Source organism: Hyla sarda, chromosome 1 (assembly GCF_029499605.1).
Source record: "Hyla sarda isolate aHylSar1 chromosome 1, aHylSar1.hap1, whole genome shotgun sequence".
NCBI classification, from domain to species: domain Eukaryota; kingdom Metazoa; phylum Chordata; class Amphibia; order Anura; family Hylidae; genus Hyla; species Hyla sarda.
In genome coordinates, this window is record NC_079189.1 from 291,746,072 (window position 1) to 291,773,022 (window position 26,951).

Consider the following 26,951-nt stretch of genomic DNA (forward strand, 5'->3'; position numbering starts at 1 on the left):
GCTGCACACACTACAGCCTCTGGCTGGATCTCACAGGCTTCCATAACAGGCAGACAGGAGGTCATGATCTGACCTCCTGCTGCCATAGCAACCAACGGTGACCCGCGATCGTATCGCAGCGCTCCCCCTGTCAACACCATAGATGCCGTGATCAGGATTGATCACGGCATCTAGGGGGTTAATGCTGCCGGAACCGGCGCGATCGCGGCTCCGGCAGCTGCGGCGGGACTCCGGCTGCGATTAACAGACAGGTCCTGTCACCGAACTCCTGTGCTGTCCGTCGTTATCGTTAGGACGTAGGCATATGTCCAAATGCGCGAACATGTCGGATGCTTGGACGTATGCATACATCCTATAGCGGGAAAGGGTTAAAGAAAGCAGCCATGTTTTCCTAATTCTGGAAAACCCTTTTGTTATTAGTATTTTTGTGGATGCTTCTCAGTCAAATATGAGTGCCGATCCCATAGAAACTATATGGACTGGTTTTATGGTTTGCCTATGATCACATAAGTTAGAGAAAAATAATCAACAGACATCAAGATTAAATTTAAAGTTTTATTCATATATAAAAAGGCACAGTGGAAAAATAAATGTTTGTTACAAAATATCCTACCAAAACAAGTAGTGCAGGGCAAGAAGCTGCATCTTTGCCAAACTCCCTGGCAGAAGAACCATATCATTACCCTGTTTTATCAACAGGATTCAACAAATACTTAGTTGGGAAAAGTGAAAGGAAAGCATTTGTTACTCAACCATTAGTAGCTGCAAGTCCAAGTTAGATATCATTAGAAACTTAGTCCCACTGTCAAAATGGAATGTACATTTTGTGCAAAGGCCAAAGAACCACGTCAGTCTTTACTGTGGAATTCCCCACAGCAGAATACAAACCATCCAAGCCCAAAATCAGTCAGGTTTTTTTTAGTGGCAGCAGTCAGTTTGGTCACCAGGGCACATATCCCCTCAAAACACAAGATCCCACAGGAAACAGTCTGTGTCATCACAAGGACAGAAAGTCAGGGCTTGTTTGTGGTTAGTGATCCAAGATTTCTTACTTTACTAATCACCTGTCAATGAAAAAAGAAAAAAAAAAGTAAGACGATATTGTTTGATAAAATATAGTATTCTCAGATCTGTAGACCTCCATGCAAGCATTTACCTTCTCAAACTTCTTGATTCGAATATTTTCTCCTCATCACTATCAATTGACCCCAATTCCATAGTTTCATCATAATCTGAGAGAAGACCATACTTCTTCCTCTGAGGCTTCTTTTTTAAACTAAGGAATGATAGGTGTAAATTCAATAAAACAAGTTGGGTTATAAAATGGCAGCATTCTAGAGCATCCAACATAAAATGGAAACATTACTGCAGATCCTCAATCAAGTAAGACAAAACCTTAAACTGTCAGAAAAGAAAAAACATCACTAGTTTGATTCTAGTTTATTGACAATTGTAGCTGAAGTACTGAAGATACAGAAAGATTTATAAAAACAGCCTTATAAAGGCTTGCTACATTTTCCAAGACTAAGTTTCCACCACTGCATTTTCATGTGTTTGGCATTTATTTCTGGCATTTTAACCCCTTCAGGACGGAGCCCATTTTGGCCTTAAGGACCGGAGCGTTTTTTGCACATCTGACCACTGTCACTTTAATCATTAATAACTCTGGAATGCTTTTAGTTATCATTCTGATTCCGAGATTGTTTTTTCGTGACATATTCTACTTTAACATAGTGGTAAATTTTTGTCGATACTTGCATCCTTTCTTGGTGAAAAATCCGTAAATTTGATGAAAAATTTGAAAATTTAGCATTTTTCTAACTTTGAAGCTTTCTGCTTGTAAGGAAAATGGATATTACGAATACATTTTTTTTTGGTTCACATATACAATATATCTACTTTATGTTTGCATCATAAAATTGACGTGTTTTTACTTTTGGAAGACACCAGAGGGCTTCAACGGTCAGCAGCAATTTTCCGATTTTTCACAAAATTTTCAAACTCAGTATTTTTCAGGGACCAGTTCAGGTTTGAAGTGGATTTGAAGGGTCTTCATATTAGAAATACCCCATAAATGACCCCATTATAAAAACTACACCCCCCAAAGTATTCAAAATGACATTCAGTAAGTGTTTTAACCCTTTAGGTGTTTCACACGAATAGCAGCAAAGTGAAGGAGAAAATTCACAATCTTCATTTTTTACACTCACATGTTCTTGTAGACCCAATTTTAGAATTTTTACAAGGGGTAAAAGGACAAAATTTTTACTTGTATTTGTAGCCCAATTTCTCTCGAGTAAGCACATACCTCATATGTCTATGTAAAATGTTCGGCGGGCGCAGTAGAGGGCTCAGAAGGGAAGGAGCGACAAGGGGATTTTGGAGAGTACGTTTTTCTGAAATGGTTTTTGGGGGGCATGTTACCTTTAGGAAGCCCTTATGGTGCCAGAACAGCAAAAAAACCCCACATGGCATACCATTTTGGAAACTAGACCCCTCGGGGAATGTAACATGGGATAAAGTGAACCTTAATACCCCACAGGTGTTTCCCGACTTTTGCAAATGTAAAAAAAAATAAAAAATTTTACCTAAAATGCTTGTTTTCCCAAAAAATTTTTATTTTTAAAAAGGGTAATAGCAGAAAATACCCCTAAAAATTTGAAGCCCAATTTCTCCCGATTCAGAAAACACCCCATATGGGGGTGAAAAGTGCTCTGCTGGCGCACTACAGGTCTCAGAAGAGAAGGAGTCACATTTGGCTTTTTGAAAGCGAATTTTGCTCTGGGGGCATGCCGCATTTAGGAAGCCCCTATGGTGCCAGGATAGCAAAAAAAAACACATGGCATACCATTTTGGAAACTAGACCCCTCGGGGAACGTAACAAGGGGTTAAGTGAACCTTTATACCCCACAGGTGTTTCACGACTTTTGCATATGTAAAAATTTTTTTTTTTTTTTTACCTAAAATGCTTGTTTTCCCCAAAATTTTACATTTTTAAAAAGGGTAAAAGCAGAAAATACCCCCCAAAATTTGTAACACAATTTCTCCCGAGTACGGCGATACCCCATATGTGACCCTAAACTGTTGCCTTGAAATACGACAGGGCTCCAAAGTGAGAGCGCCATGCGCATTTGAGGCCTAAATTAGGGATTGCATAGGGGTGGACATAGGGGTATTCTACGCCAGTGATTCCCAAACAGGGTGCCTCCAGCTGTTGCAAAACTCCCAGCATGCCTGGACAGTCAACGGCTGTCCGACAATACTGGGAGTTGTTTTGCAACAGCTGGAGGCTCCGTTCTGGAAACCGTGGCGTACCAGACGTTTTTCATTTTTATTGGGGAGGGGAGGGGGGCTGTGTAGGGGTATGTGTATATGTAGTGTTTTTTACTTTTTATTTTATTTTTTGTGGTAGTGTAGTGTAGTGTTTTTAGGGTACAGTCGCACAGGCGGGGGTTCACAGTAGTTTCTCGCTGGCAATTTGAGCTGCAGCAGAAAGTTTGCGGCAGCTCAAATTTGCAGCCAGATACTTACTGTAATCCTCCGCCCATGTGAGTGTACCCTGTACGTTCACATTGGGGGGGGGGGACATCCAGCTGTTGCATAACTACAACACCTAGCATGCCCGTTGGCTGTCGGTGACTGCTGAGAGTTGCAGTTTTGCAACAACTGTAGGCACACTGGTTATGTATCACTGAGTTTGTGACCTAACTCAGTGTTTCACAACCAGTGTGCCTCCAGCTGTTGCAAAACTACAACTCCCAGCATGTACGGTGCATGGTGTACGGTGACTGCTGAGAGTTGTAGTTTGCAACAGCTGGAGGCACACCGGTCGTGAAACACTGAGTTAGGTAAAAAAAAACTCTGAGTTTCACAACCAGTGTGCCTTCAGCTGTTGCAAAACTACAACTCTCAGCAGTCACCGACAGCCAACGGGCATGCTGGGAGTTGTAGTTATGCAACCAGCAGATGCACCACTACAACTCCCAGCATGCACTTTAGCTGTTTGTGCAAGCTGGGAGTTGTACTTATACAACAGCTGAAGGTACACTTTTCCATAGAAAGAATGTGCCTCCAGCTGTTGCAAAACCATAAGTCCCAGCATGCCCATAAGGGAATGCTGGGAGTTGTGGTGGTCTGCCTCCTGCTGTTGCATAACTACAGCTCCCAGCATGCCCTTTTTGCATGCTGGGAGCTGTTGCTAAGCAACAGCAGGAGGCTGTAACTCACCTCCTGCTGCTGCTCCATCGCAGGCTGTCCCTCGCCGCCGCAGCTGCTCCTGGGGCCCCGATCCCAACAGGGGCGCCGGGGATCGGGGTCCCCAGCACCGGGGGTCGTCTTCCCGCACCCGCTCACGTCCTCCGGAAGAGGGGCGGAGCGGGTGCGGGAGTGACACCCGCAGCAGGCGCCCTGATTGGTCGGCCGGTAATCCGGCCGACGAATCAGGGCGATCGTGAGGTGGCACCAGTGCCACCTCACCCCTGCAGGCTCTGGCTGTTCGGGGCCGTCAGAGACGGCCCCGAACAGCCAGTAATTCCGGGTCACCGGAGACCCGATTGACCCGGAATCGCCGCAGATCGCTGGACTGAATTGTCCAGCGATCTGCGGCGATCGCCGACATGGGGGGGCATAATGACCCCCCTGGGCGATATGCCGGGATGCCTGCTGAACGATTTCAGCAGGCATCCGGCTCCGGTCCCCAACCGGCTAACGGTGGGGGCCGGAATTCCCACGGGCGTATGGATACGCCCTCGGTCCTTAAGGACTCGGGATGCAGGGCGTATCCATACGCCCTATGTCCTGAAGAGGTTAATAGACAGATCACAGCGGGTGTCACTTTTGACACCTGTTGTGATCTGTATTTTAATGCAGGTACTACAGCTCCCAGCATGGAGCAGAGTGTGTTCCATGTTGGGAGTAGTAGTACCTGCAGTTAAGGACAGATCACAGCAAATGTCACTCCTGACACCCGCTGTGATCCTCCTGTATAATGTATAGACACAGGGGCGGCACTGCCGCACTTCTCTGGTCCTCTGCAATGGTGTATATGCCATATATACCTATTCGTATATGAGAGTTATGATTAGGGCTGCACGATATGGGGAAAATGTGCGATTGCGATTATGGGGCTAAATATTGCGATTTCGATATGCGATGCGATATAATAAATAAATGGTGAAATCCTGCCATTTTATGTCAAATCTCCTCCATTTTACAACTATCCACCCATTTTATGCCCACCGCCCATTTCACATCTTCCCATTTCATTTCTTTCTCCCCGTGTGACATTCTCCCCTCATGGTCACATCCTCTCCCATCACATTTTCCCCTATGCCACATCCCCCCTTCCCCGCCACATTCTCCCGCCATATCACATCTCACCGGCCCCATGTCACATTCTCCTCCTCCCCCCCCCATATGTCACATTCTCCTCCTCCCCCCCCCCATATGTCACATTCTCCCGCCATATCACATCTCACCGGCCCCATGTCACATTCTCCTCCTCCCCCCCCCCATATGTCACATTCTCCTCCTCCCCCCCCCCATATGTCACATTCTCCTCTTCCCCCCCCCCATATGTCACATTCTCCTCCTCCCCCCCCCCCCATTTGTCACATTCTCCCCCCCCCCATATGTCACATTCTCCTCCCCCCCCCATTTGTCACATTCTCCTCCCCCCCCCCATATGTCACATTCTCCTCCTCCCCCCCCCCATATGTCACATTCTCCTCCTCCCCCCCCCCCATATGTCACATTCTCCTCCTCCCCCCCCCCATATGTCACATTCTCCTCCTCCCCCCCCCCATATGTCACATTCTCCTCCTCCCCCCCCCCCCATATGTCACATTCTCCTCCTCCCCCCCCCCCCCATTTGTCACATTCTCCTCCTCCCCCCCCCCCCCATTTGTCACATTCTCCTCCCCCCCCCCCCCCCATTTGTCACATTCTCCTCCCCCCCCCCATATGTCACATTCTCCTCCCCCCCCCCATATGTCACATTCTCCTCCCCCCCCCCATATGTCACATTCTCCTCCCCCCCCCCATATGTCACATTCTCCTCCCCCCCCCCATATGTCACATTCTCCTCCCCCCCCCCATATGTCACATTCTCCTCCCCCCCCCCATATGTCACATTCTCCTCCCCCCCCCCATATGTCACATTCTCCTCCCCCCCCCCCCCATATGTCACATTCTCCTCCCCCCCCCCCCCATATGTCACATTCTCCTCCCCCCCCCCATATGTCACATTCTCCTCCCCCCCCCCCATATGTCACATTCTCCTCCCCCCCCCCATATGTCACATTCTCCTCCCCCCCCCCATATGTCACATTCTCCTCCCCCCCCCCATATGTCACATTCTCCTCCCCCCCCCATATGTCACATTCTCCTCCCCCCCCCCTATGTCACATTCTCCTCCCCCCCCCCTATGTCACATTCTCCTCCCCCCCCCCCTATGTCACATTCTCCTCCCCCCCCCCTATGTCACATTCTCCTCCCCCCCCCCTATGTCACATTCTCCTCCCCCCCCCTATGTCACATTCTCCTCCCCCCCCATATGTCACATTCTCCTCCCCCCCCCCATATGTCACATTCTCCTCCCCCCCCCCATATGTCACATTCTCCTCCCCCCCCCCATATGTCACATTCTCCTCCCCCCCCCATATGTCACATTCTCCTCCCCCCCCCATATGTCACATTCTCCTCCCCCCCCCAATATGTCACATTCTCCTCCCCCCCCCCATATGTCACATTCTCCTCCCCCCCCCCATATGTCACATTCTCCTCCCCCCCCCATATGTCACATTCTCCTCCCCCCCCCCCCCCATATGTCACATTCGCATGTTTTCCCAAAAATTGCGATTAGATTGCTTTTGCGATATATCGCGCAGCCCTAGTTGTGATTGGCTGGAACCATCCGACCAATCACAGCTCTCTGTGGGAAATATGAATCTGTGATGTGAAGATAACTATACACTGCAGAATACAGTGCAAGGGACCAGAGAAGAGCGGCCGTACCGCCCAGTTGTATACATTATATAGGAGGATCACAATGGGTGTCAGAAGTGACACCCGGGCCAATCTGTCTATTAGTTCAGGTACTACTAGTCCCAGCATGGAACAGTGTGTTCCATGCTGGGAGTAGTAGTACTACCTACAAAATGTAAGAAAGTGAAAGTTAAAAACACACACACAAACACACTTTATTAAACACATTATTAAAATACATTACTATTAAAAAGTTTAACAAAATTAATTATAAAAAATATATAATTATTTTTACATTTAAATGGCCCCTTTCTACATTTTTATTATTGGCAGCTACAATTTTAGTTCCCTGCCCGCGCACAAATTGATCCCTGTTTAAAAATAAAAATGTTGTTATAAAAAATAAAAATTTTTGTTGAATACAATATTTTCTATCCCTACTACATATTTTTTAATGGTACGATACAAAATTTTATTAAAAAAAAGTATACCCATGCCTTTTTTGGATCGCTCAAGTCCAAAACAGAACAAAAACCGCCTGCAAAAACGCCACATGATGTTGAAACCCACATGATGTTTTTCTTGGTGTTTTTTTTACTCCCACAGACCCATAGACGATTTCGGTGAAAAAAACGCCATCGTCTCAACATGCTGCGATTTTGAAAAACTGCCAAGGAGCTTAAAAATGCCAAAAGGATTTAAAAAAAATAAAAAATAAAAAAACGCCAACTTGAAAAACGCAAAGTGGATATGGCATTTTGCGTTTTTCAATTGACTTGCAGCCAACATCTGGCCGCAGCATTTTTTTGACTGAAAAAAACAAAGTGGAAACTTAGCCTAAAGCAATTTTTTAAATACCTTGGGGGGAGATCTATCAAAACCTGTCTAGAGGAAAAGTTGCCCATAGCAACCAATTAGATTTTTCAGAGGCCTTTTTAGAAATAAAAGAAGAGATCTGATTGGTTGCTATGGGCAACCTAGCAACTTTTCGAGAAAGGTTTTGATAATATCCCCCCCCCCCCGTGTGTGTGTGTGTGTTAGACAGTGTTATGATCCAAATGTATAAAGTAAAAATTTCTATGCCAGGAATCTGAAGCACTGTCTACACTACGGTCAGACTAATCACGGGCTGTATATAAAAAACTGTTGTAAAAAGACAACCTAATATACACAGCCAAGATCCCGCCGCACCTGTCAAGAGCGGAGCTTCGATCCTGACAGTTCAAACTGTAGATGCCAGTGTCAGTGCAACGGCCGCATCTACAGTGCTGTTAAGTAGTAAGCAAAAAAAATAATAAAAATCACAAATGGAGTCTAACCACAAGCCTTTTCTTACCTACAAGTCCGGATCACAAAGTAGAGTACCGCCAGCACACTGATTCCAATCAGTACATAGAATGCTCGCTGCATCATTTCAAAGTTGCTCCAGAAGGATAACTGAGTAGGTTTCGTGATTGAAGAATTTGTAGCGACTGTCGTACTTGTTGCAAGCACTGTGGCATTTTCCTGTCCTTCTGCACTCCAACATACGGGAATCATAAAAATGAGTAAACATGAATAGCACCACATCTGCAAGAACAAGCAGAATTTTATCAGTAATTATCTTAAAAGTGGTTATCCTGACACAAAAATAATTTTATATTGTGATTGGGGCACGATAAAGTCATACTTACCTACCCTGTTCCCCCACAGCTCCTGGTGTGATGTCATCCTGCCCCCTGCCCGCAAGTGCTTTTTCCTACTTCTGCAACTTAATAGTCTCAGCAGGAGCTGCCAATCACTGGCTACAGAAGGGTCCCACTTTAGTCAGCAGGGGTGTGGAAATTTGAAAAAAAAAAACTACTTGTCCAAGGGACTAAAGCGGAACACAATCTATTTGTCCCTCAAGAAAATCCACTTGTCCTGGTAGATAAAATAATTTCAACCAAAATAGTACAATTCACCCCACTAGACCACCAGGGATGGATATAAGATCCCTTTAAACACTGCTGTCAACTTAGACAGCGGTGATCTAATGGTTTAATTGCGGCCAAGGTGATCGCAGCACGCCAATTTTTCCATATACAGGGATGTATGAGGGTAATCTTATGTGCCGTGATCTGTAGTTTTTATTGGAACCATTTATTATCAGAACTTTTATTAGGAAAGGGGCTTATTCACATATATATGCACTTAAAATATTTTAATCACTATTTTTCAGTCTTCATAGGGACTTATATATGGAGTCTTTTGATTGGAAAACACTGAACAACACTGTGCTACTGGGGGTTGTTCTGCTTCTCCAGTTTATGCGGTGCCTTTTGTGTCAGAAAATCCTGGAAGTTGCATTTAGTTACTAGATAACTACAACTCCCAGCATGCCCTGATACAGCCTATAGTTGTGTGGGTGTTGCAGCATGTTGCACTGTATAGTAGTACAGTTAAGGTTATTATGTAACATGCTGGGAGTTGTAGTTTTGGTTCGTGTCAGCTGCAGAGCCATAGGCTGTGTCAAGGAATACTGGAAATTACAGTTCGTAACTACAACTCCCAGCATGCCCTGATACAGCCTATGGTTGTGTGGGTGTTGCAGCATGTTGCACTGTATAGTAGTACAGTTAAGGTTCTTGTGTAACATGCTGGGAGTTGTAGTTTTGGTTCGTGTCAGCTGCAGAGCCATAGGCTGTGTCAAGGAATACTGGAAATTACAGTTCGTAACTACAACACCCAGCATGCCCTGATGCAGCCTATGGCTCTGCAGCTGACCTGAACCAAAACTACAACTCCCAGCATGTTGCACTTTATAGTTCTACAGTTTAGGTTTCGGTGCAACATGCTGGAAGTTGTAGTTTTGGTTCGGGTGCGTTTGCGTGCATCCGTGGGGCTCTTGGTCGTCGGGCGAGTATGGAGGGGGTGGGATTCTGGTGGTGCAATTTAGTGCAGGTGGCCAGAAGCCACTAAAAATAAATTTAAAAATGAGCACAACTGGCAGCAGCCCATATCATACATTACATACAGACACATCATCCATACACCCGCCGCTGCCCCCTCCACATCATACATTACATTCACACATCCACACATCACATACACTCACACCATACATATGCACACATCATACATACATCCGTTGCTGCCCCCCCTACATCATACATTACATACACATCACACAGACTCACACCATACATTCACCTGCCGCTGTGCCCCCTCATCATACATTACATGCACAAACACATCATATATACACAGACATCATACACATACATCACACATATATCATACACATCATACATACACCCACCGCTGATCCCCCCTCCCCCTAATCATACATTACATACATATACAACCACCCTTCCTGCCGCCTGCATGCTCAGCCTTCTCATCTGAGCCAGCCACTTTTCACACCCATAAAGATCCAGCCGGCCGGCACCTAAGGAGCTAAGAACAGACTCGTGCGTGCCTGCGCAGCGCACGTCTGCAAATCTGCTCCCAGCAACAATCTGTTGGGGGGGGGGGGGCTCTGAGCAGTGGCCCCAGGCTACTGAAATCAGCTGTGGGCCGCCGCCCCCTCCATACACTCTGAGCGCCGGTGTGAGGTGCAGTCTTGCATCGCCTTCTGCGCCTCACAGCGGCATTAAAGAAAAATAAGGGGGAAGTCGGTCTATCCCCGCTAGCCCGATACAGGGCAAAATCTACGAAAATCCACCTGCACGGCGCCCGGAACTACTTGTCCTAGGCGTCGGGCGATAGGATTTCCACATCCCTATAGTCAGTGACTGGCTAAGCAGGTAGATCCTGATAAGACAACTATTGCATAACCAAGAAGAAAGAGTGATGAGTGAGGCACCAGATGATGTCACACCAGGACCTGCAGAACTGAAGTAGCCAAGTATGAACTTTTGGTTTAATTTCACCTCCAGCAAGATATCAAAAAACAAGCCCATTTATCAGAACAACAGTTTAATTTTACTATGCTTTAACCCTACTAATAAATATTGGGGGGGGGGGGGGGGGTCATATTTAGGTGACCATGCACTTTAGATGCTGTTGGCTGACAGCTATTCCTCCCAACAACCCCATACACATTTGGCTTGACCAAGCATGTACATATTTTCAGTATGAAGAGGGGGGAATAAGCTGTTGCCAGACAATTCTGTTGAATGTCAGAAGTCCAGTTCAATGTCAAAAAGTGCTCATAAAAAAGGCCCCATCAAAGCTACTGGGTTTGGCTGACTTTCCTCTAATGTGTATGTTAAAGGGGTATTCCAGGGAATTCCTGTGGATAAGGAATGTGTCTGATTGCGGGGGTCAAACTGCTGGGACCCCCTGTCATCTCCTGTACAGGGCTTGGCTCCTGTGCTGAACTTACCTTCAAGCAGCTTCTCTCCTAAGAGCTCAAGTTCCCACCTCATATTACTATTTGCCAGCAGTACACACATGAATGCACGCAAGGTGAACGCATGAGGACATGGTTCAGTGCATGCGTTCAGCAGCATGAGGGAAAAGGCCTTAGGCAGATTCATTTTGAGAATATTCAAACCTCTTCCTTTACATGCAGAAGATCAGACAAGGAAATCATTCCTCACAGCTGCCTTCTTTAATGAAGCCATCACAATAAGGCTATGCTCAAACTGTGGAAATTTTCCGTGCGGACATTCCAGCAGTGGAGCACCGGCACTAGGACCTCTTGGAAAATCATAATTTCATAGATGGCAATGAATTTCCATTCGGACTCCACAGAAAGAAAAGACATGTCTATTCTTTCTGCATACTCCAGAAATCAATAGGACTCTGCTGCAGCGGAATGTCTGTGTGGTATTCTTTTGCCTATAGTGAAAAGTACAGAAAAAAAATTCTTTTGGGAGCGGTCCCAAGATATTTTCAACAACCAAGGACTTCTAACTACAGAAAATAAGGAAACAGACTTACACTTGGCGAGTGGTTCTTTTACAAGCCACTCACACTTTTAAATTGCCTATATTGCAATATCCCGCATAGATCCTTATCCACTGCGATCCATTTCGGTCAGTTCCAAATCCCTCCAAATAAGATTAAAACAAAAAAATACAAAAAAAATTTAGAGAGCGGACTGGATCTACTATAAACTTTATAGTAGATCCTGTCCGCTCTCCAAATTTTTTGTTTTTATATGGTATTCTCATGCGGAATTCTGCACGGAAATTTCATTGTGTGAACATGGCCTAAGGGAGGGAATTTATGGAGATTGCGGTACTGTTTGTGAAGAGAGATTTGAGTCATAATTTGCTGCTAGGATTTACTGAAATATGTAAAGACTTCATTAACCAACCTCCATACTTTAACTCCGATGTTTTGTCTTACGGCAGCCCCTTAAGATTTTCTTCAACAACTGTTCTAAGAAAAAGAAAATTGTCAAATGACACAAACATGCTAGGATTGTATAATACAGTACAGGTCAGAATCTACAGGAATCGGTGTTGCGGTGTTTGTAACAGTGTAGACAGCTGCCATATTTAGCCATATAACATACACAACTGTGTCTATAAAGATTCTGTTCACATTGCATTTGGGACATTTTTTTTTTTTTTTTTTACATTTTTCTTCACAGAATTTTCTATAAATTCCTGGAAAAACATAAGATTTCACCTATTATGGGTAGGGTCATACATGCTGTATTACGCAGCAAAATATGGTATGTATTTTTGCTACCCCATATGAAAATGGGTGAAATCTGCATGTAAGCCTTAGCGAAGATGTCAACCATGTATCAGACACCCTTGTGATATCAATAGTGTACTAAAGCAAGATTGCTCACAGAGATGAGCGAACTTACAGTAAATTCGATTCATCACGAACTTCTCGGCTCGGCAGTTGATGTCTTATCCTGCATAAATTAGTTCAGCCTTCAGGTGCTCCCATGGGCCGGAAAAGGTGGATACAGTCCTAGGAGACTCTTTCCTAGGAATGTATCCACCTTTTCCAGCCCACCGGAGCACCTGAAGGCTGAACTAATTTATGCAGGATAAGTCATCAACTGCCGAGCCGAGAAGTTCGTGACGAATCGAATTTACTGTAAGTTTGCTCATCTCTAATTGCTTAGTCATAGATAGTGCCAAATGTTGTACGATAAAGATCGCTCCTAAACCTCACATGGCCCCTTTTATTAGGATTAAAACAAACAATTCGGCACAACATGTGGCTAAAAAGCATCAGCCGATCACCACGTTTACCAGCAAACTCGTACAATGACCGGCTGGCGCGATTTGGTCGCATGCAGCTGCCAGATGTGTGTGTGTGTATAATAAATAAACAATTATACATAATTCTGTCATCAGTGTCACCCGCATTGACCTTCTAGTATAGGCCAATAGTGTGGGTAGCACTGACTAGAATGGTCTTCTACTTAAAGGGGTACTCGGGTGGAAAACTATATATATATATATATATATATATATATATATATATATATATATATATATATATTTTTTTTTTTTTTTTTCAAATCAACTGGTGCTAGAAAGAAACAGGTTTGTAAATTACTTCTATTAAAAAATCTTCATCCTTCCAGTACTTATCAGCTGCTGTATGCTCCACGGGAAGTTGTAAAGTTCTTTCCAGTCTGACCACAGTGCTCTCTGCTGACACCTCTGTCTGTGTCAGGAACTGTCCAAAGCAGGAGAGGTTTGTTATGTGGATTTGCTGCTACTCTGGACAGTTCCTGACATGGACAGAGGGCACTGTGGTAAGGCAGAAAAGAACTATACAACTTCCTGTGTAGCATACAGCAGCTGATAAGTACTGGAAGGATTAAGATTATTTAATAGAAGTAATTTACAAACCTGTTTAAACTTTCTAGCACCGGTTGATTTGAAAAAAATACTTTTCCACAGGAGTACCCCTTTAAACAGTGCCAGTACCTGTGCAGAGGTCACTGTGTAGGGAGGGGAAGAGGGTGAGTTCTTATCACCATCTATTGTGAATGACCTGATTACTATACATATTGGTGTTACCTGTTACTGTACTCCAGTCTGTGATAAGGAAGACACTGCTGGAAAGTGATCTGTACAGAACAGCAAAGTGCAAACGTTCAGGTTCATTTTATAATATGTAATAATATTTTATAATATTTAGAAAAAAAAATAAAGAAAAAAAACTTTAAACAATAGGTCATTTTTTAATGACAATGAGAAATACTAGACTTTGGGGAGGCAATGTGCAGTGAGTGCTTTTACCTAAAGATTTTTTTTTTTTACGGAAAAAAAAAATATATATAAAAAAAAAAAACACTCATACTTACCTCTCACTTGCTGCCCGCAGCCTCCTGTATAGCTGCTCCACTTCCTGGTGGTGATGCCCAAAATGATGGCCGCAGTTGTGTTACTCCTCAGCCAGTGATTGGCCATGCAACACTGACGTATTAGGAGGTGAAGCGTGGCAGACATTGGAACATGGGGCTCATGTGAGAGGTAAGTTTGTTTTTTTCTTTTTTCAAAACAAAAAAAACTTTTGGGCAGGCAACTGCTTTAACTTGTATTACAGAAAGGAGAACTCCGGAATATAAAAACTGTCGACCATAGTGCCGGCAGCAAAAAAAATAAAGATGTACATACCTTCCTCCGCTCCCCCAGGGCCTCCGGTAACCGGCTCCGGTCTCCGCCGTGATCCTCTTCCTGCGCTTAACCAATCACCGGCCGCAGTGAAGTCCCGACTCGGCCGGCGATAGGCTTAGCGGCAGTGTGACGTTTTCGGCCCTGGCCGCAAGTGCCGGTGTAGTGAAGAATTGTGTGTCCTGAAGCGTTCTCACACTGCCGCTCAGCCTATCGCCGGCCGAGTTTGACTTCGCTGCGGCTGGTGATTGGCTGAGCGCAGTATGATTCATCCGACCACCGGCAACCAGGAAGTGGATTGCTGCGGAGAGAGGAGCCGGTTACTGGAGGAAGGTATGTACATCTTTATTTTTTTACTACTGCCGGCACTATGGGTGTCTGTTAAAGGAGAACTCCAGAATATAAAAATTGTCGCCCAAAGTGTCATTTATCCTTGGGGACACAGAGGGATGGACAATAAAAAAACAGGGTGGCAAAACCTTGTTCCCCCTGACAGCCTTAGATGAGGGAAAGCTTCCCAATCCATTATTCTGACCCTACTGTCAAACACTATACCATTGGTGCCCAAAGTGTAACTCCCAGACAGTCACTGCACTATATGTCTGCCAGCACACATGGCCTAGGGTAGCACTGCCAATGAGGATTCCCCAATGTCTGGTGCTACATGTAGGGCAGTGCCAGGAAGCAGCATATCCTACAATCACAGCTCAGAGCAGAGTTTCCCAACCAGGGTGCCTCCAGCTGTTGCAAAACTACAACTCCCAGCATGCCTGGACAGCCTTCGGCTGTCCAGGCATGCTGGGAGTTGTAGTTTTTCAACAGCTGGAGGCACCCTGGTTGGAAACCACTGGCTCAGAGATTCCTTATCTCCTACACATAACACAGCTACAAGTGTCATGAGCCTGCAGCCGCCATCAGCTATCTATAACCATGTGCTACAGTACACCGTGCCCTGCCGCTCCCGGAGAACACTCACTACTCCACGGGTACTCACACTCACAGCTGTCCAGCCGCCGGATCCGCTCAACAGTAAAGACACTGGACGCCGCCACTTCCTGCATCAGCCCTTCCCAACACCAATCACGCAGCGGACACGTCACTATAAAAGTCACGTGACGCCGACCCAGGACGACAACCTTGTGTCATGTGACATAACAGCCCGGGTCGGAGGTGGGTAGAGAGAAGGGAACAGCTACGTACATGCATTCGAGCAGGCGGTAGTGCTTGTCAAAATATAGTGAAAAGATGGCGGCATTAACCCCTTAACTGCCCTGGACTATCAGGGATGTGCTTATTAAAAAAAAAAAAAAAAAAAAAAAAGTACTCCTAATCCAGGCATAGGCAACCTTCGGCACTGCAGATGTTTTGGACTACATTTTCCACAATGCTTTGTCAGCATTTTGGCTGTAAGAGCATCATGGGAGATGTAGTCCAAAACGTCTGCAGTGCAGAAGGTTGCCTATGCCTGTGACCTAGTCACCCATCTCAGAGCCCTCTGTCCAAATTTTGGGAGCTGTCTTAATGGTAAGATTTTCTTTGTTGCCCACGGCAACCAATCACCGTTCCGCTTTCATTTTTACCAGAGCAGTATGAAAAATGCTGCTGCCTACTATGGGGGAAACAAAACTGCTGCTGCTTACTATGGGGGACACTGCTGCCTAATATGGGGGGGGACACAGCTGCCTAATATATGGGTACTGCTGCCTACTATGGGGATACAGATGCCTGCTATGGGGAAACTGCTGCCTACTATCAGGGTACAGGCGCCTACTATGGGGGAAATGAAGCCTACTATGGGGGTACTGCCACCTACTGTAGGGGAAATGCAGCCTACTATGGATGGAATCTGTCACCTACTATGTGAGAGACATCTGCCTACGATGGAAGGAATCTGCTGCCAATCTAATGTGGGGGACGTCTGCCTTCTTTCCTAATGTGGGTGGCATCTGCTGCCAACCTAATGTAGGGGAAATTACAAATAGAAATAGCAGTTGCCACAAACACCAAGCGTTTCCGCGCTCTGTCGCACCGAAGCACAGTTAGGTTATGTACAACAGTGGGAATAGCAATGCAGTCCAGGAGGTGTTCAATTGATATAGGAAAAGTTCATAGCACAATGTAGATAGAAGATGTTCTGGAGGCACTCCCCACAGGTAAAGCGTAAGGGGGGGGGGGTATCAAAACCTGTGTAGAGGAAAAGTGGTGCAGTTGCCCAAAGCAGCCAATCAGATCGCTTCTTTCATTTTTCACAGGACTCCTTAAAAAATGAAAGAAGCAATCTGATTGGTTGCCATGGGCAATTGCACCAGTTTTTGATAAATTTCCCTCAAAATGTTTCTTTATTTCAAATGGAGACATCACACATTGCAGGGTAAAAGGCTTGGATGCCAACAGGAGTTAATAGCCATTTCGCACCTCTGAAATGATCAAAAAGTCCCATCAAAACAAAAATGGTACCGAAAAAAACTACAGATCATGGTTCAAGAATCCCTGAATATGGAAAAATAAAAAAGTTATAGGAGTCAAGAGTATAATTATAAGCATACTAATTTGTGTACAAAAAGTTAAAGAAAACGTGTAATTTGTAACAAAAGGTGCCCCAGAAGTTACAAAACGGCTTTTTATATATTTTTTTTCAATTTTGCCCCTCAAATAATTTATTTTTTTGTTCCACTGTAGATTTTGTAGTAAAATGAGTGATGTCATTGCTAATTACAATTGGTGGCACAAAAAGTAAGCCTTGTTATGCGCCTGTAAGTGGAAAATTGAAAGTGTTATGTCTTTTAGAACATGAGGAGGAAAAAACAAAAATCCGGTGGGAATCCGGGTACTCCGGTGGGAATTTGTTTTGTTTTTTTAAATCACCTGGTGCCAGAAAGTTAAACAAATTTGTAAATTACTTCTATTAAAAATTCTTAATCCTTCCAGTACTTATCAGCTGCTGTATACTACAGAGGAAGTTCTTTTATATTTGAATTTATTTTCTGTCTGACCACAGTGCTCTCTGCTGATGCCTCTGTCCATTTCAGGAACTGTCCAGAGTAGGAGAAAATCCCCATAGCAAATCTAACCTGCTCTGGACAGTTCCTGACATGGACAGAGGTGTCAGCAGAGAGCACTGTGGTCAGACAGAAAAGAAATTAAAAAAGAAAAGAACTTCCTGTGGAGCATACATTAGCTGATAAGTACTGGAAGGATTAAGATTTTTAAATACTTAAAGGAAAACTGTCACTAAACTCCCCCCCCCCCCCCGCACTAACCAGAGATACTCCACTGTGCATGTGCCGCTTCCTGTGTACACCCGGAAGCAGCCTCAGTGCAGTGGAGTCCTGTACAGAGTGGGGAGGAGAGGGAGAGGTGGAGGAAGGGGATGAATATTCATAAGCTCGGCAGTGGTGCGGACGAGCGGCGCTGACGTCACAGTGCTAGATGGAGCCTTGTAACCCTGCCCGAGCCAGTTAGAAGATCACTTGCATATCAAGAATAAAGAAGATAAAGGGCAACCGGCGAGACACATCCGGGCATGGTTGGCAGCATATTGATCAGCGTCCCCCGCACTACCAGCCAGTACCTCTGGTTGGTGCAGGGGGAGTTTAGTGACAGTTTTCCTTTAATACTAAACTTTCTGGCAGCAGTTCATTTAAAAAAAAAGTTTTCCACTGGAGTACCCCTTTAAAGTCTATGACCTAGATGTATCAATCTGCCTAAAACAAATACTGTCTAGTTTTGTACTTAACAACCAATCACAGCTCAGGTTTCACTTTAGCAGTGAATATATATGAAAGGTCAGCTGTGATGATCGTTGCTGTGGGTGAAACAAATCTGTTTTTGTCCTCAGATTACTAAATCTGAGTCTATGGATACATCAAGGGGTCTGACTATTAACCCTATCCACTCTGTCTGATTATTACTCATTATCTAAAGAGAACCTATCGCTAGTTTCCGTAATATACGGATATGGCTCCAGCAGGAAAAGCTCTTCTGTGCAATGTAAAAAAGAGAAGGAGGCTCATCTCTGTAGAACATATGTCTTGGGCCTTAAAGGGGTATTCCGGTGCTTACACATCTTATCCCCTATCCAAAGGATAGGGGATAAGATGCCTGATCCCCGGATCTTGCACGCGGCACCCCATTTGTAATCAGTCCCCGAAGCGCGTTCGCTCCTGGTCTGATTACCGGCGACCACACGGCCAGCGGCGTGTGACGTCACGCTCCGCCCCTCAATGCAAGCCTACGGGGACTGATTACAAACGGGGTGCCGCGTGCAAGATCACGGGGATCCCCAGCGGCGGGACTCCCGTGATCAGGCATCTTATCCCCTATCCTTTGGATAGGGGATAAGATGTGTAAGCACCGGAGTACCCCTTTATAGACACAATGACTTTATCAGTTTTTCATCCCATACCGAAATCCACAACTTTTTCATGTTACTTCCAACCAGCCTAAGGCTAGGTTTCCTCATAGGTTTTTTCTGGTGTTTTTTTGGAATACTGCTGCTGCAGTTTTTGAACCAAAGTCAGAAGTAGATCCAAAATGAAAGAGAAGTATAAATCCTTCCTTTATATTTCCCATTCCTTGTAAATACACTTCAGGCTTTAAATACACTTCTGGCTTTGGCTCATAAACTGCAGTGGCAGTATTCCATAAAAATGCCAGAAAAAAACCTGTGTGGAAATGTAACCATATAGGGATTTTTTTTAAGGAGGAGCTGCGATTTTTCTGTGACACCATTTTAGAGTGCTATTAAACTTAACAACCCTTTTTAGAGGAATAAAAAAAAACACAATCATTTATTGTTAAAATAAATTTTTTTTCTTTTTTTTTTTTTCTTTTACACTTCAAAGCATTTTTTTATATTTATTTTACAATGTTTATTAGTGTCACTTTGGGACTTCAAGACAAAATATTTTCATTTACACAATAGACTGCACTACTTTATGCAGTGTTGTGTGTTATGACTGTCTGTATTTGTGTGTGCGTGTTTTTTTTTTTCTTCAAAACTCTATTTATTAAAGAAACAAGTCAAGCAAGTACAATATAGCCAAGGTACATTATTAGAATATCTAGGAAAGCAAAACTTGTTCATTGTGCAAAAGAGAAAAGACATGAGATAGAATCACAATGAAACAGTTTCCATCTAAGTGTCTGCAGGGCTTAAAGGGGTATTCTAGGATTTTTTTTTATTTGACTATGCTACAGGGGCTGTAAAGTTAGTGTAGTTCATAATATAGTGTCTGTACCTGTGTGTGACGGTTTTCTCACAATTCTTCTGTGATTTTCACCCCAATATTTATTTTTAACAGCATACAAAATGATTGTTGTTTCAGATTTTTTCCCAGGTTGCAATGCGGCCGAGACCTGACTCACTAATCAGCTGATGAGAGGGAGCCTGTCTGCTTCAATGGGTGGGAGAGAGATCAATCTGCAACTAATGCAACAGCTGTAGGCACCCTGATTGAAAACCATAGGTCTTTTGAATGGATGCAGCTCATTTATGTTTCAATGGGTGGGGTGGCTGATGTGTGGGAGGGAGGAAAATGGAATTATGGGATTTGTAGTCATAGTAACATGGTAACATAGTTCATAAGGTTGAAAAAAGACCAGAGTCCATCTAGTTCAACCTATATCCCTAATGATTCCCTACTGAGTTGATCCAGAGGAAGGCAAAAAACCCTCATACTAGAGGTAAAAATTCCTTCCAGACTCCAAAGTCAGAATAGATCTCTGTATCAACATGCTGTCCCTAAATATCTAGTATACATAACCATCAATGTTGTTATTCTCCAAAAATGCATCCAGACCCCTTTTGAACTCTTTTACATAGTTCACCATGACCATCTCCTCCGGGAGAGAATTCCACAGTCTCACTGCTCTTACAGTAAAGAACCCCCGTCTGTGCTGGTGTAGAAACCTTCTTTCCTCTAGATGTAGAGGATGCCCCCTTGTTATAGATACAGTCCTGGGTATAAATAGATCATGGGAGAGATCTCTGTACTGCACCCTGATTTATCTATACATAGTTAAATGTCCAGGAAGTTCTGACTTAATCTTCACTGCACATACAAGAAAGGGGGCTTGTGGAAAAGTGTGTCAGTCATGGAAGGCAGATGCCAGTGGGCCACAGGATGATGATAAATAGAACATAATTGGATTTGGCTGGGCTTGTGCCGTGTTTTGGAATGCCCCTTGAGCACTTAAAAGATATGCCTGGAATCATGATGACTAGCCATATCTTCACTTACATCCCTGACAGGCCTGTGTCAGGAACTGTCTAGAGTACAAGCAAATCCCCATAGCAAACCTCTCTTGCTGTGGACAGTTCCTCATAAGGACAGAGGTGCCAGCAATGAGCACTGTGGTCAGACAGAAAAGAACTCCAGAAAGAAATACAACTTCCTCTGTAGTTTACAGCAGCTGATAATTACTGGAAGGATTAAGATTAAATAGATAAAAATAAATGTACAAATCTGCAGTCGATTTAAAAAAAATGTATTTTCCACCAGAGTACCACTTTAAGTTCTTGGTCTGAGCATGCATCTGTTTCCAGTGGTGAGTGTGGAGAAAGAGGTGTTTGGCAGCATCTATCCCCCTTGAGAACGAAGTGAATGTCAACATTCCTGTGGCCTTCTCCTCCCAATACATGCTAAACAAATATTGGTCAAACATCTTAATTAATATTAGATTGTTAGGTCTTAATGCTGAAATTGGAGAGCTCAGTAGATGAAAGTCTAATGTGTAAGCCACCTTTAACGCAATGCTTCTATGAAATAATGATTTAGTAATATGGCATATGTATACAATTGGAGGCAAATGGAGGTAAAGGATGAGTCCACAGAAGGCTATGGCCAAGATTTATCAAACTGTGTGAGAAAAAAATTTAGTGATTTTCCCACAGCAACCAATCACAGCTCAGCTTTCACTTTACCTCAGCTCGTTAGCTGAGCTGTAATTGGTTGCTGTGATAAAATCTCTCCACTTTTTCACAGTTTGATAAATCTGGGCCTATGAGTGCAGTTTTACAGATCCATAAAAAAAAGGATCTGTTATGAGGCAGTATGCATAAACCCTTGAGGCCATGTTCATACAACGGAAATTCTGCATTAGAATTCCGCACGGACATTCTGCAGCATCAGAGTCCCATTGATTTTTCATGAGGACATTCCACCGTGTGAACATAGTCTAAGTGGTACAGAGTTCCTTTAGCTTAAGAATACTGAATTAAGAACAAGTATGACTCACAAACTGTTTAGCTATCAAACTTTATTACACAAAGATAAGTAACATACTTTACTGGAATGTACTTTACTTTTAATGCATAGAGATATACCAACAGTCTGCAATTAAACATGATTAATAAAAATATAAACTTACAAATGTTGAAAAGTAAGCCTAAGCTAGATATTTAAAGTATAACCACACAGCCAGGCTTTCCAGTAATAAATGAATGCTATAGCTATATGGTAGAACTTACTGGATTTATATAGTAGTTCTAATGTCAGTCAAACATGAGATTTGGCTTTGTCAGACTTTTTAGAGGTGCTATTGGAATATCATTCATAAGATCTACTGCCCTGATGATTAGTCACGGTAGAATCACATCACATTTTCTCTTAGACCAGAAACATACATCAGTATACCTAAAAAGGGTATATACAGAGCTCAAGTGCTGCAGGAATGGGTGGGAACTGAGTTCCTGCCCTTTTCAACAGCAGGAAAACAGTTCCCATTAGCAAGAGTCCTACAGGACCAGCCCTTGAGTGGAAATCTTGGGTGAGTTCCCACACTTTTTTTTTACCAGGACTTCACCCCTGGGTATATATAGTCGTATTGTGCAGACATGTGCCACAAGGGTGTCCTCTTGCCTAGATACATTTCATTGACAGTACTAAAAAGTTTTTAGAATTGAATCTGTGGACATACACTTGCAGACATTTTTTTTTTTTTAAATGGATCTCTCAGTTGTAAGGCCCAAATGTGGTTGGTACATACGAATTAATGGTGGCTACATGGAGGCACACATGCTTTGGCTCTCTGTGTCAAATGATGGTGCCTCTGTATGGTGTTTTAGTGTGGGAATATTCCTGTCTAACAACAAGGAAAGAATGTGTCCATAATAAGGTGTCCAGTAAAGCATGGCACCATTTTTGGGAATTATATGGAATCCAGTGAAAAACACCTCTGACTTGTTTTACTCCTATGATGATGTAGAACAATGGAAAAAAAAACACTGGTGGTGTAAAACCCGTTTTAGTTGCAGCATCTTTATTCATAGTTGTTATAACATGAGCTTGGCCCTGATCACATCTGCATAAGGATGCCATATATTTATGTTAGAATGCCAAAAGTTGTGCTACAATGCCTCTGCTAAAATGCTTGAAATGGTTACAGTCCTTTTTATTTCATCTGCAGAGAGCATTTGGCATGTCTGGTAAAATGTTTTATTGTGCTGTTATCCCTAGCCTGCTTAAAGGGGTACTCCGCTGCCCCAACGTTCAGATGTCACTGTCACGCCCCTCGTGACATCACATCACGCCCCCTCAATGCAAGTCTATGGGAAGGGGCGTGGCGGCCGCCACGCCCCCTCCCATAGACTTGCATTGAGGGGGCGTGACGTGATGTCACGAGGGGCATGACAGTGACTTAACAACGCCAGCTGCCCACTCCAAGCATTCTAAACAAAGGTCAGGTACTGCACAGAGATTGCGGGGGTCACAGCGGCGGACCCCCGCGATCAGACATCTTATCCCCTATCCTTTGGATACGGGATAAGATGTCTAGGGACGGAGTACCCCTTTAAGAAAATGATAAAACTTTAACTTACCTTCCTCCGCTTACTCGTAGCTCTGATATCAGGATGCCCTGTCTCTGTAGTTGTAGACGTGACGTCACAACACCACTCAACCAATCACTGGCCGCAGCAGTGTCCCACCTTGGCCAGTGATTGTCAAGTGGCACTGTCAGTTTCCACGGCTGTAGAAGCTATACAGCTCGGGTAAAGCTCTGTCATTGGCCGCAGACGGGGCGTACAGATACCGTAGCTACGAGGGAGCAGAAGACGACGAGTTAACGTTTTTACTATTTCTTTAGGCAGGCTGTGGACAATAGCAAAATAAAACATTTGACTGGACAACCCCTGAAAACATGATTGTTATAGTTATAGCAGTTTTAACATAAGTGCAAACTTAACCTTACCTAGAGCAGCGCAGAATATATCCACTTTGGATATAGTTCCGGTGAACATTTTTTTCATTTTAAGCAATATTTATATTCTTAGCATTTTGGTTATTTTAATAATGAAAATAAGGCAAAATAACTAAAATCGAATATGATACAATGTTCCTGCAAATGGGTTGGTGTCCATATGATGATAATAAATCATTGTCATTTAATATTTTGTTATTGTCCAATGCATGCTGTAATACAGCCAAGATTAAAAAAAAAAAAATCAGCCTCACCTCGTAGACTTTAGTATGCTTGGACATGGTATGGCAAAAGCTGGCAGCCACTGTTGACATGGCTCATCACCTTCTGTTTCAGTTGTGCCACCTGCTTTCTTAGGACACTAGCAGTAGAAACTAGGTCCAAGTTCTGTGTTTTAAGATTCTTAACTTTCTCTTCTAACCTTGAAATCCGTTCTAGTTTTCTTTTTCTGCATCTGGAAGCTGCTATTCTGTTCCTCAGTTTCTTTCTTTCTGCTTTGATTCTCTCCTGATTGTCCATGTTAATGGGTGATAATGGAGGGCTGTCCCCAAGACTGGTCACCTCTGGGACTGTTTGAGGTTCATCTTTTACTGCATGCAGTGTATGTGTAGGATAAGTAGACTGTTGCTCCATGTTCATTGGCAGATGAGGGTAAGAGATAGGATCTAAATGGTAGTTTGCTGTGGTGCCCACTACTTCATTACCATTATAATTGTTAGGAGTGACATAAACTGAGGTATATGAGGGTTCAGATGAATGAACAGTTGCACCAATAGAACCAGAGCTTATTTCCATACTATTGTTCGGGTGGTTTGGTTTATTCAGGTCCTCAAGTGCTCGCACAAATCCGTGAGAAAATTCTTGTTCCATGATGGACATCTTAGAGTACAGACAATGGCTACTATTGGGACTTGCAGTAGCCATGCTGTTTGAGTGGATAAGTCTCTCAAGATCAAGTGAGGCAAGGTTCATAAGGCCCATGTCAGTAGAGTTTATTAGTCCATTTCCCTCAAGATGGTAAGGCTTTATATGTGACAGCACTTCATCACTTATGTTTAAATTCATATCCTTGTTCATCATTCTGCTGGAAGTAGAAGAATGAGGGAAGGAAACCAGGCACACATTTAAGTCATCATGGTAAAACGACATTCCCATATCCACTGGCATAATGTAAAACAAATTAGGAGAAATATTCCCTTGTTAGAAAGCATTACAAAGAAGAAGTCCAGCAATGCTTGTAGATTCACTTATTCCTTGCACAGCTTACTTGTGTCTATGCCGTATATCTTCTTGCCAACATATTGTCCTTTCAATCTAAATCATCTATTAACATTATTCCCCTTAGCTTGAAATCCTTAGATGTTCTTGCCTTTGACTGATGTCACGGTAAGTAGGTTCTTTTCTCTATGGCTCACTGTGGTTAATTCATATTTCTTTGTGATCAGTTTGCAACTGTAATTCTCTAGCCACTTCCTTTCGTGCACTCTTACGCCGTCCTGAGCTATGCCACTGCCTTCTTTCTCTTATATGCCTTTCCTAACACATGATGACACTTTTGAGTACTGAGATTGGTTAACTATGATGTTCTGCGATTCCTTGATTTGCATAGTTGTCAGGGTAACTTTCTGTATACTGCAAACAGCGAAAGGGAGTATGGGCTGAGGTAATTTGTTAACCCATGGGGTGCTGCATAACTTCCACCAATGAGCATGAGAATGAATGTCATATGATGGTTTATTTTTGTATTAAAGAGCTCAGCTCAGCAGAAAGAACATCACAGATATTTATAGGCATGTGCCGTGTATTGAAAGTTAATTCAAGGCTTAGCTGTTCTGTATTATCCAACAAAACAGCTAAACAAGCTATCTTTAAAAAGTATACATACAATGGAAGTTTTGCACAGGTTCGACAACAGTTTAATTGAACCTGACTCAATGTCAGTATTGATGCAAATATGATTTTTGTGGGACAAGTTCTCATTGTTTTTGATATACGTTAATGTTTGATTTGTATAGTAACAATGAAAAAAACAATTTCACTATAATTTTAGTTTTTTATTGAAGTTTAAGTGGCAACATAATGCTGTTGTACATGTCATTACTAGTTTGCTGAAATATAATATGCATATGTTTTTACTATTAAATAATTTGTATTCATTAACACACCGATATTAAAGGGGTATTCCGGTGAAAAACAAATTTTTTTTTTTCATATCAACTGGCTCCAGAAATTTAAACAGGTTTGTAAATTACTTCTATTAAAAATCTTAATCCTTCCAGTACTTACCACAGTGTTCTCTGCTGACACCTCTTTATGTCTCAGGAACTGTCCAGAGCAGGATAGGTTTCCTATGGGACAGTTCCTGAGACAGACAGAGGTGTCAGCAGAGAGCATTGTGGTCAGACAGAAAAGAACAACTCAACTTCAGCATCTGACAAGTACTGGTAGGATTAAGATTTTTTTAAAGAGTACCTCTAATAATCTTGTAAAATTTTATAATCCTCCCAGTTCACTGCCCCATCATGATAAATAGAGATGAGCGAAACGAACTTGACAAACCCGAATTCGTTACGAATTTCTTGAAAAATTCGATTGGCAACGAATACGAATATCGCCGCGATTCTATCGCACGAATCGCTTCATTAAACTCCATTTTACAGCGTTACAGGCTATTGTAGAGCTAAGATGGCGGATCCACATGTGAGTACATGGGGCAGGGGATTATGGGAGGGTGGGAAACAGGGGCGGGAATGAAGGTAGGCGGGCTGACCCAGAACCACATGTGAGATGCAGCCTATCAGTGTTCACTGACCCCTGTGATGTCACAGCCCCTATATAATCGGCGGCCATCTTGCCTCTCTTCATTTCATCTATGCACTCAGATGGAGAGGACGGGACTGCGTGTGTGTGAATAGCTCATACCACAGCGTTACACTGCAACTGCTAGTCACATCAGCATTAGGGAAAGGCAGGAGTGCAGAGTGCTGTGCTGTTACACTGAGAAGGATCATTGATTGCTAAACCTCCTATTCACGTTATTGAGCATTGCAGCAGAGAGGGGCAGATAGCTGTCGGCTGCCTCATACAGATCTCCAAGCTGCCTGAACTTTCTGAAGCATCTCATCTCATTTTTCAGCTCTATCGAGTTTTTTTTTCTCCACAAATCTTCTGCTGCTCAGAATTGTGTGACAGAGTGCAATT

General features: G+C 43.4%; 2 protein-coding genes across 8 annotated transcripts; both read right to left on the minus strand.

Moving 5' to 3' along the window:
- Positions 1 to 535: 535 nt before the first annotated feature.
- On the minus strand, positions 536 to 15,772 carry FAM174C (family with sequence similarity 174 member C). 7 transcript variants are annotated; one of them, XM_056517192.1, is made up of 6 exons: positions 15,544 to 15,767; positions 13,953 to 14,002; positions 12,272 to 12,331; positions 8,321 to 8,553; positions 1,157 to 1,276; positions 536 to 1,064 (listed from the first exon to the last, which is right to left on the minus strand). In XM_056517192.1, exons 3-6 carry the CDS (start codon positions 12,275 to 12,277, stop codon positions 1,061 to 1,063), a joined length of 363 nt encoding a protein of 120 aa, XP_056373167.1. In that variant the 5' UTR covers positions 12,278 to 12,331; positions 13,953 to 14,002; positions 15,544 to 15,767; the 3' UTR covers positions 536 to 1,060. The 7 variants fall into 7 exon arrangements, with proteins under 7 accessions (XP_056373167.1, XP_056373139.1, XP_056373158.1 ...); XM_056517164.1 differs by having other exon boundaries at positions 12,272 to 12,336; XM_056517183.1 differs by having other exon boundaries at positions 12,272 to 12,336; positions 15,550 to 15,568.
- Positions 15,773 to 22,790: 7,018 nt separating this feature from the next.
- Positions 22,791 to 25,312, minus strand: LOC130305745 (transcription factor JunD-like). The gene has a single exon (XM_056552020.1). The coding sequence runs from the start codon at positions 24,915 to 24,917 to the stop codon at positions 24,015 to 24,017; it is 903 nt and encodes a 300-aa protein (XP_056407995.1). The 5' UTR covers positions 24,918 to 25,312; the 3' UTR covers positions 22,791 to 24,014.
- Positions 25,313 to 26,951: the final 1,639 nt, after the last annotated feature.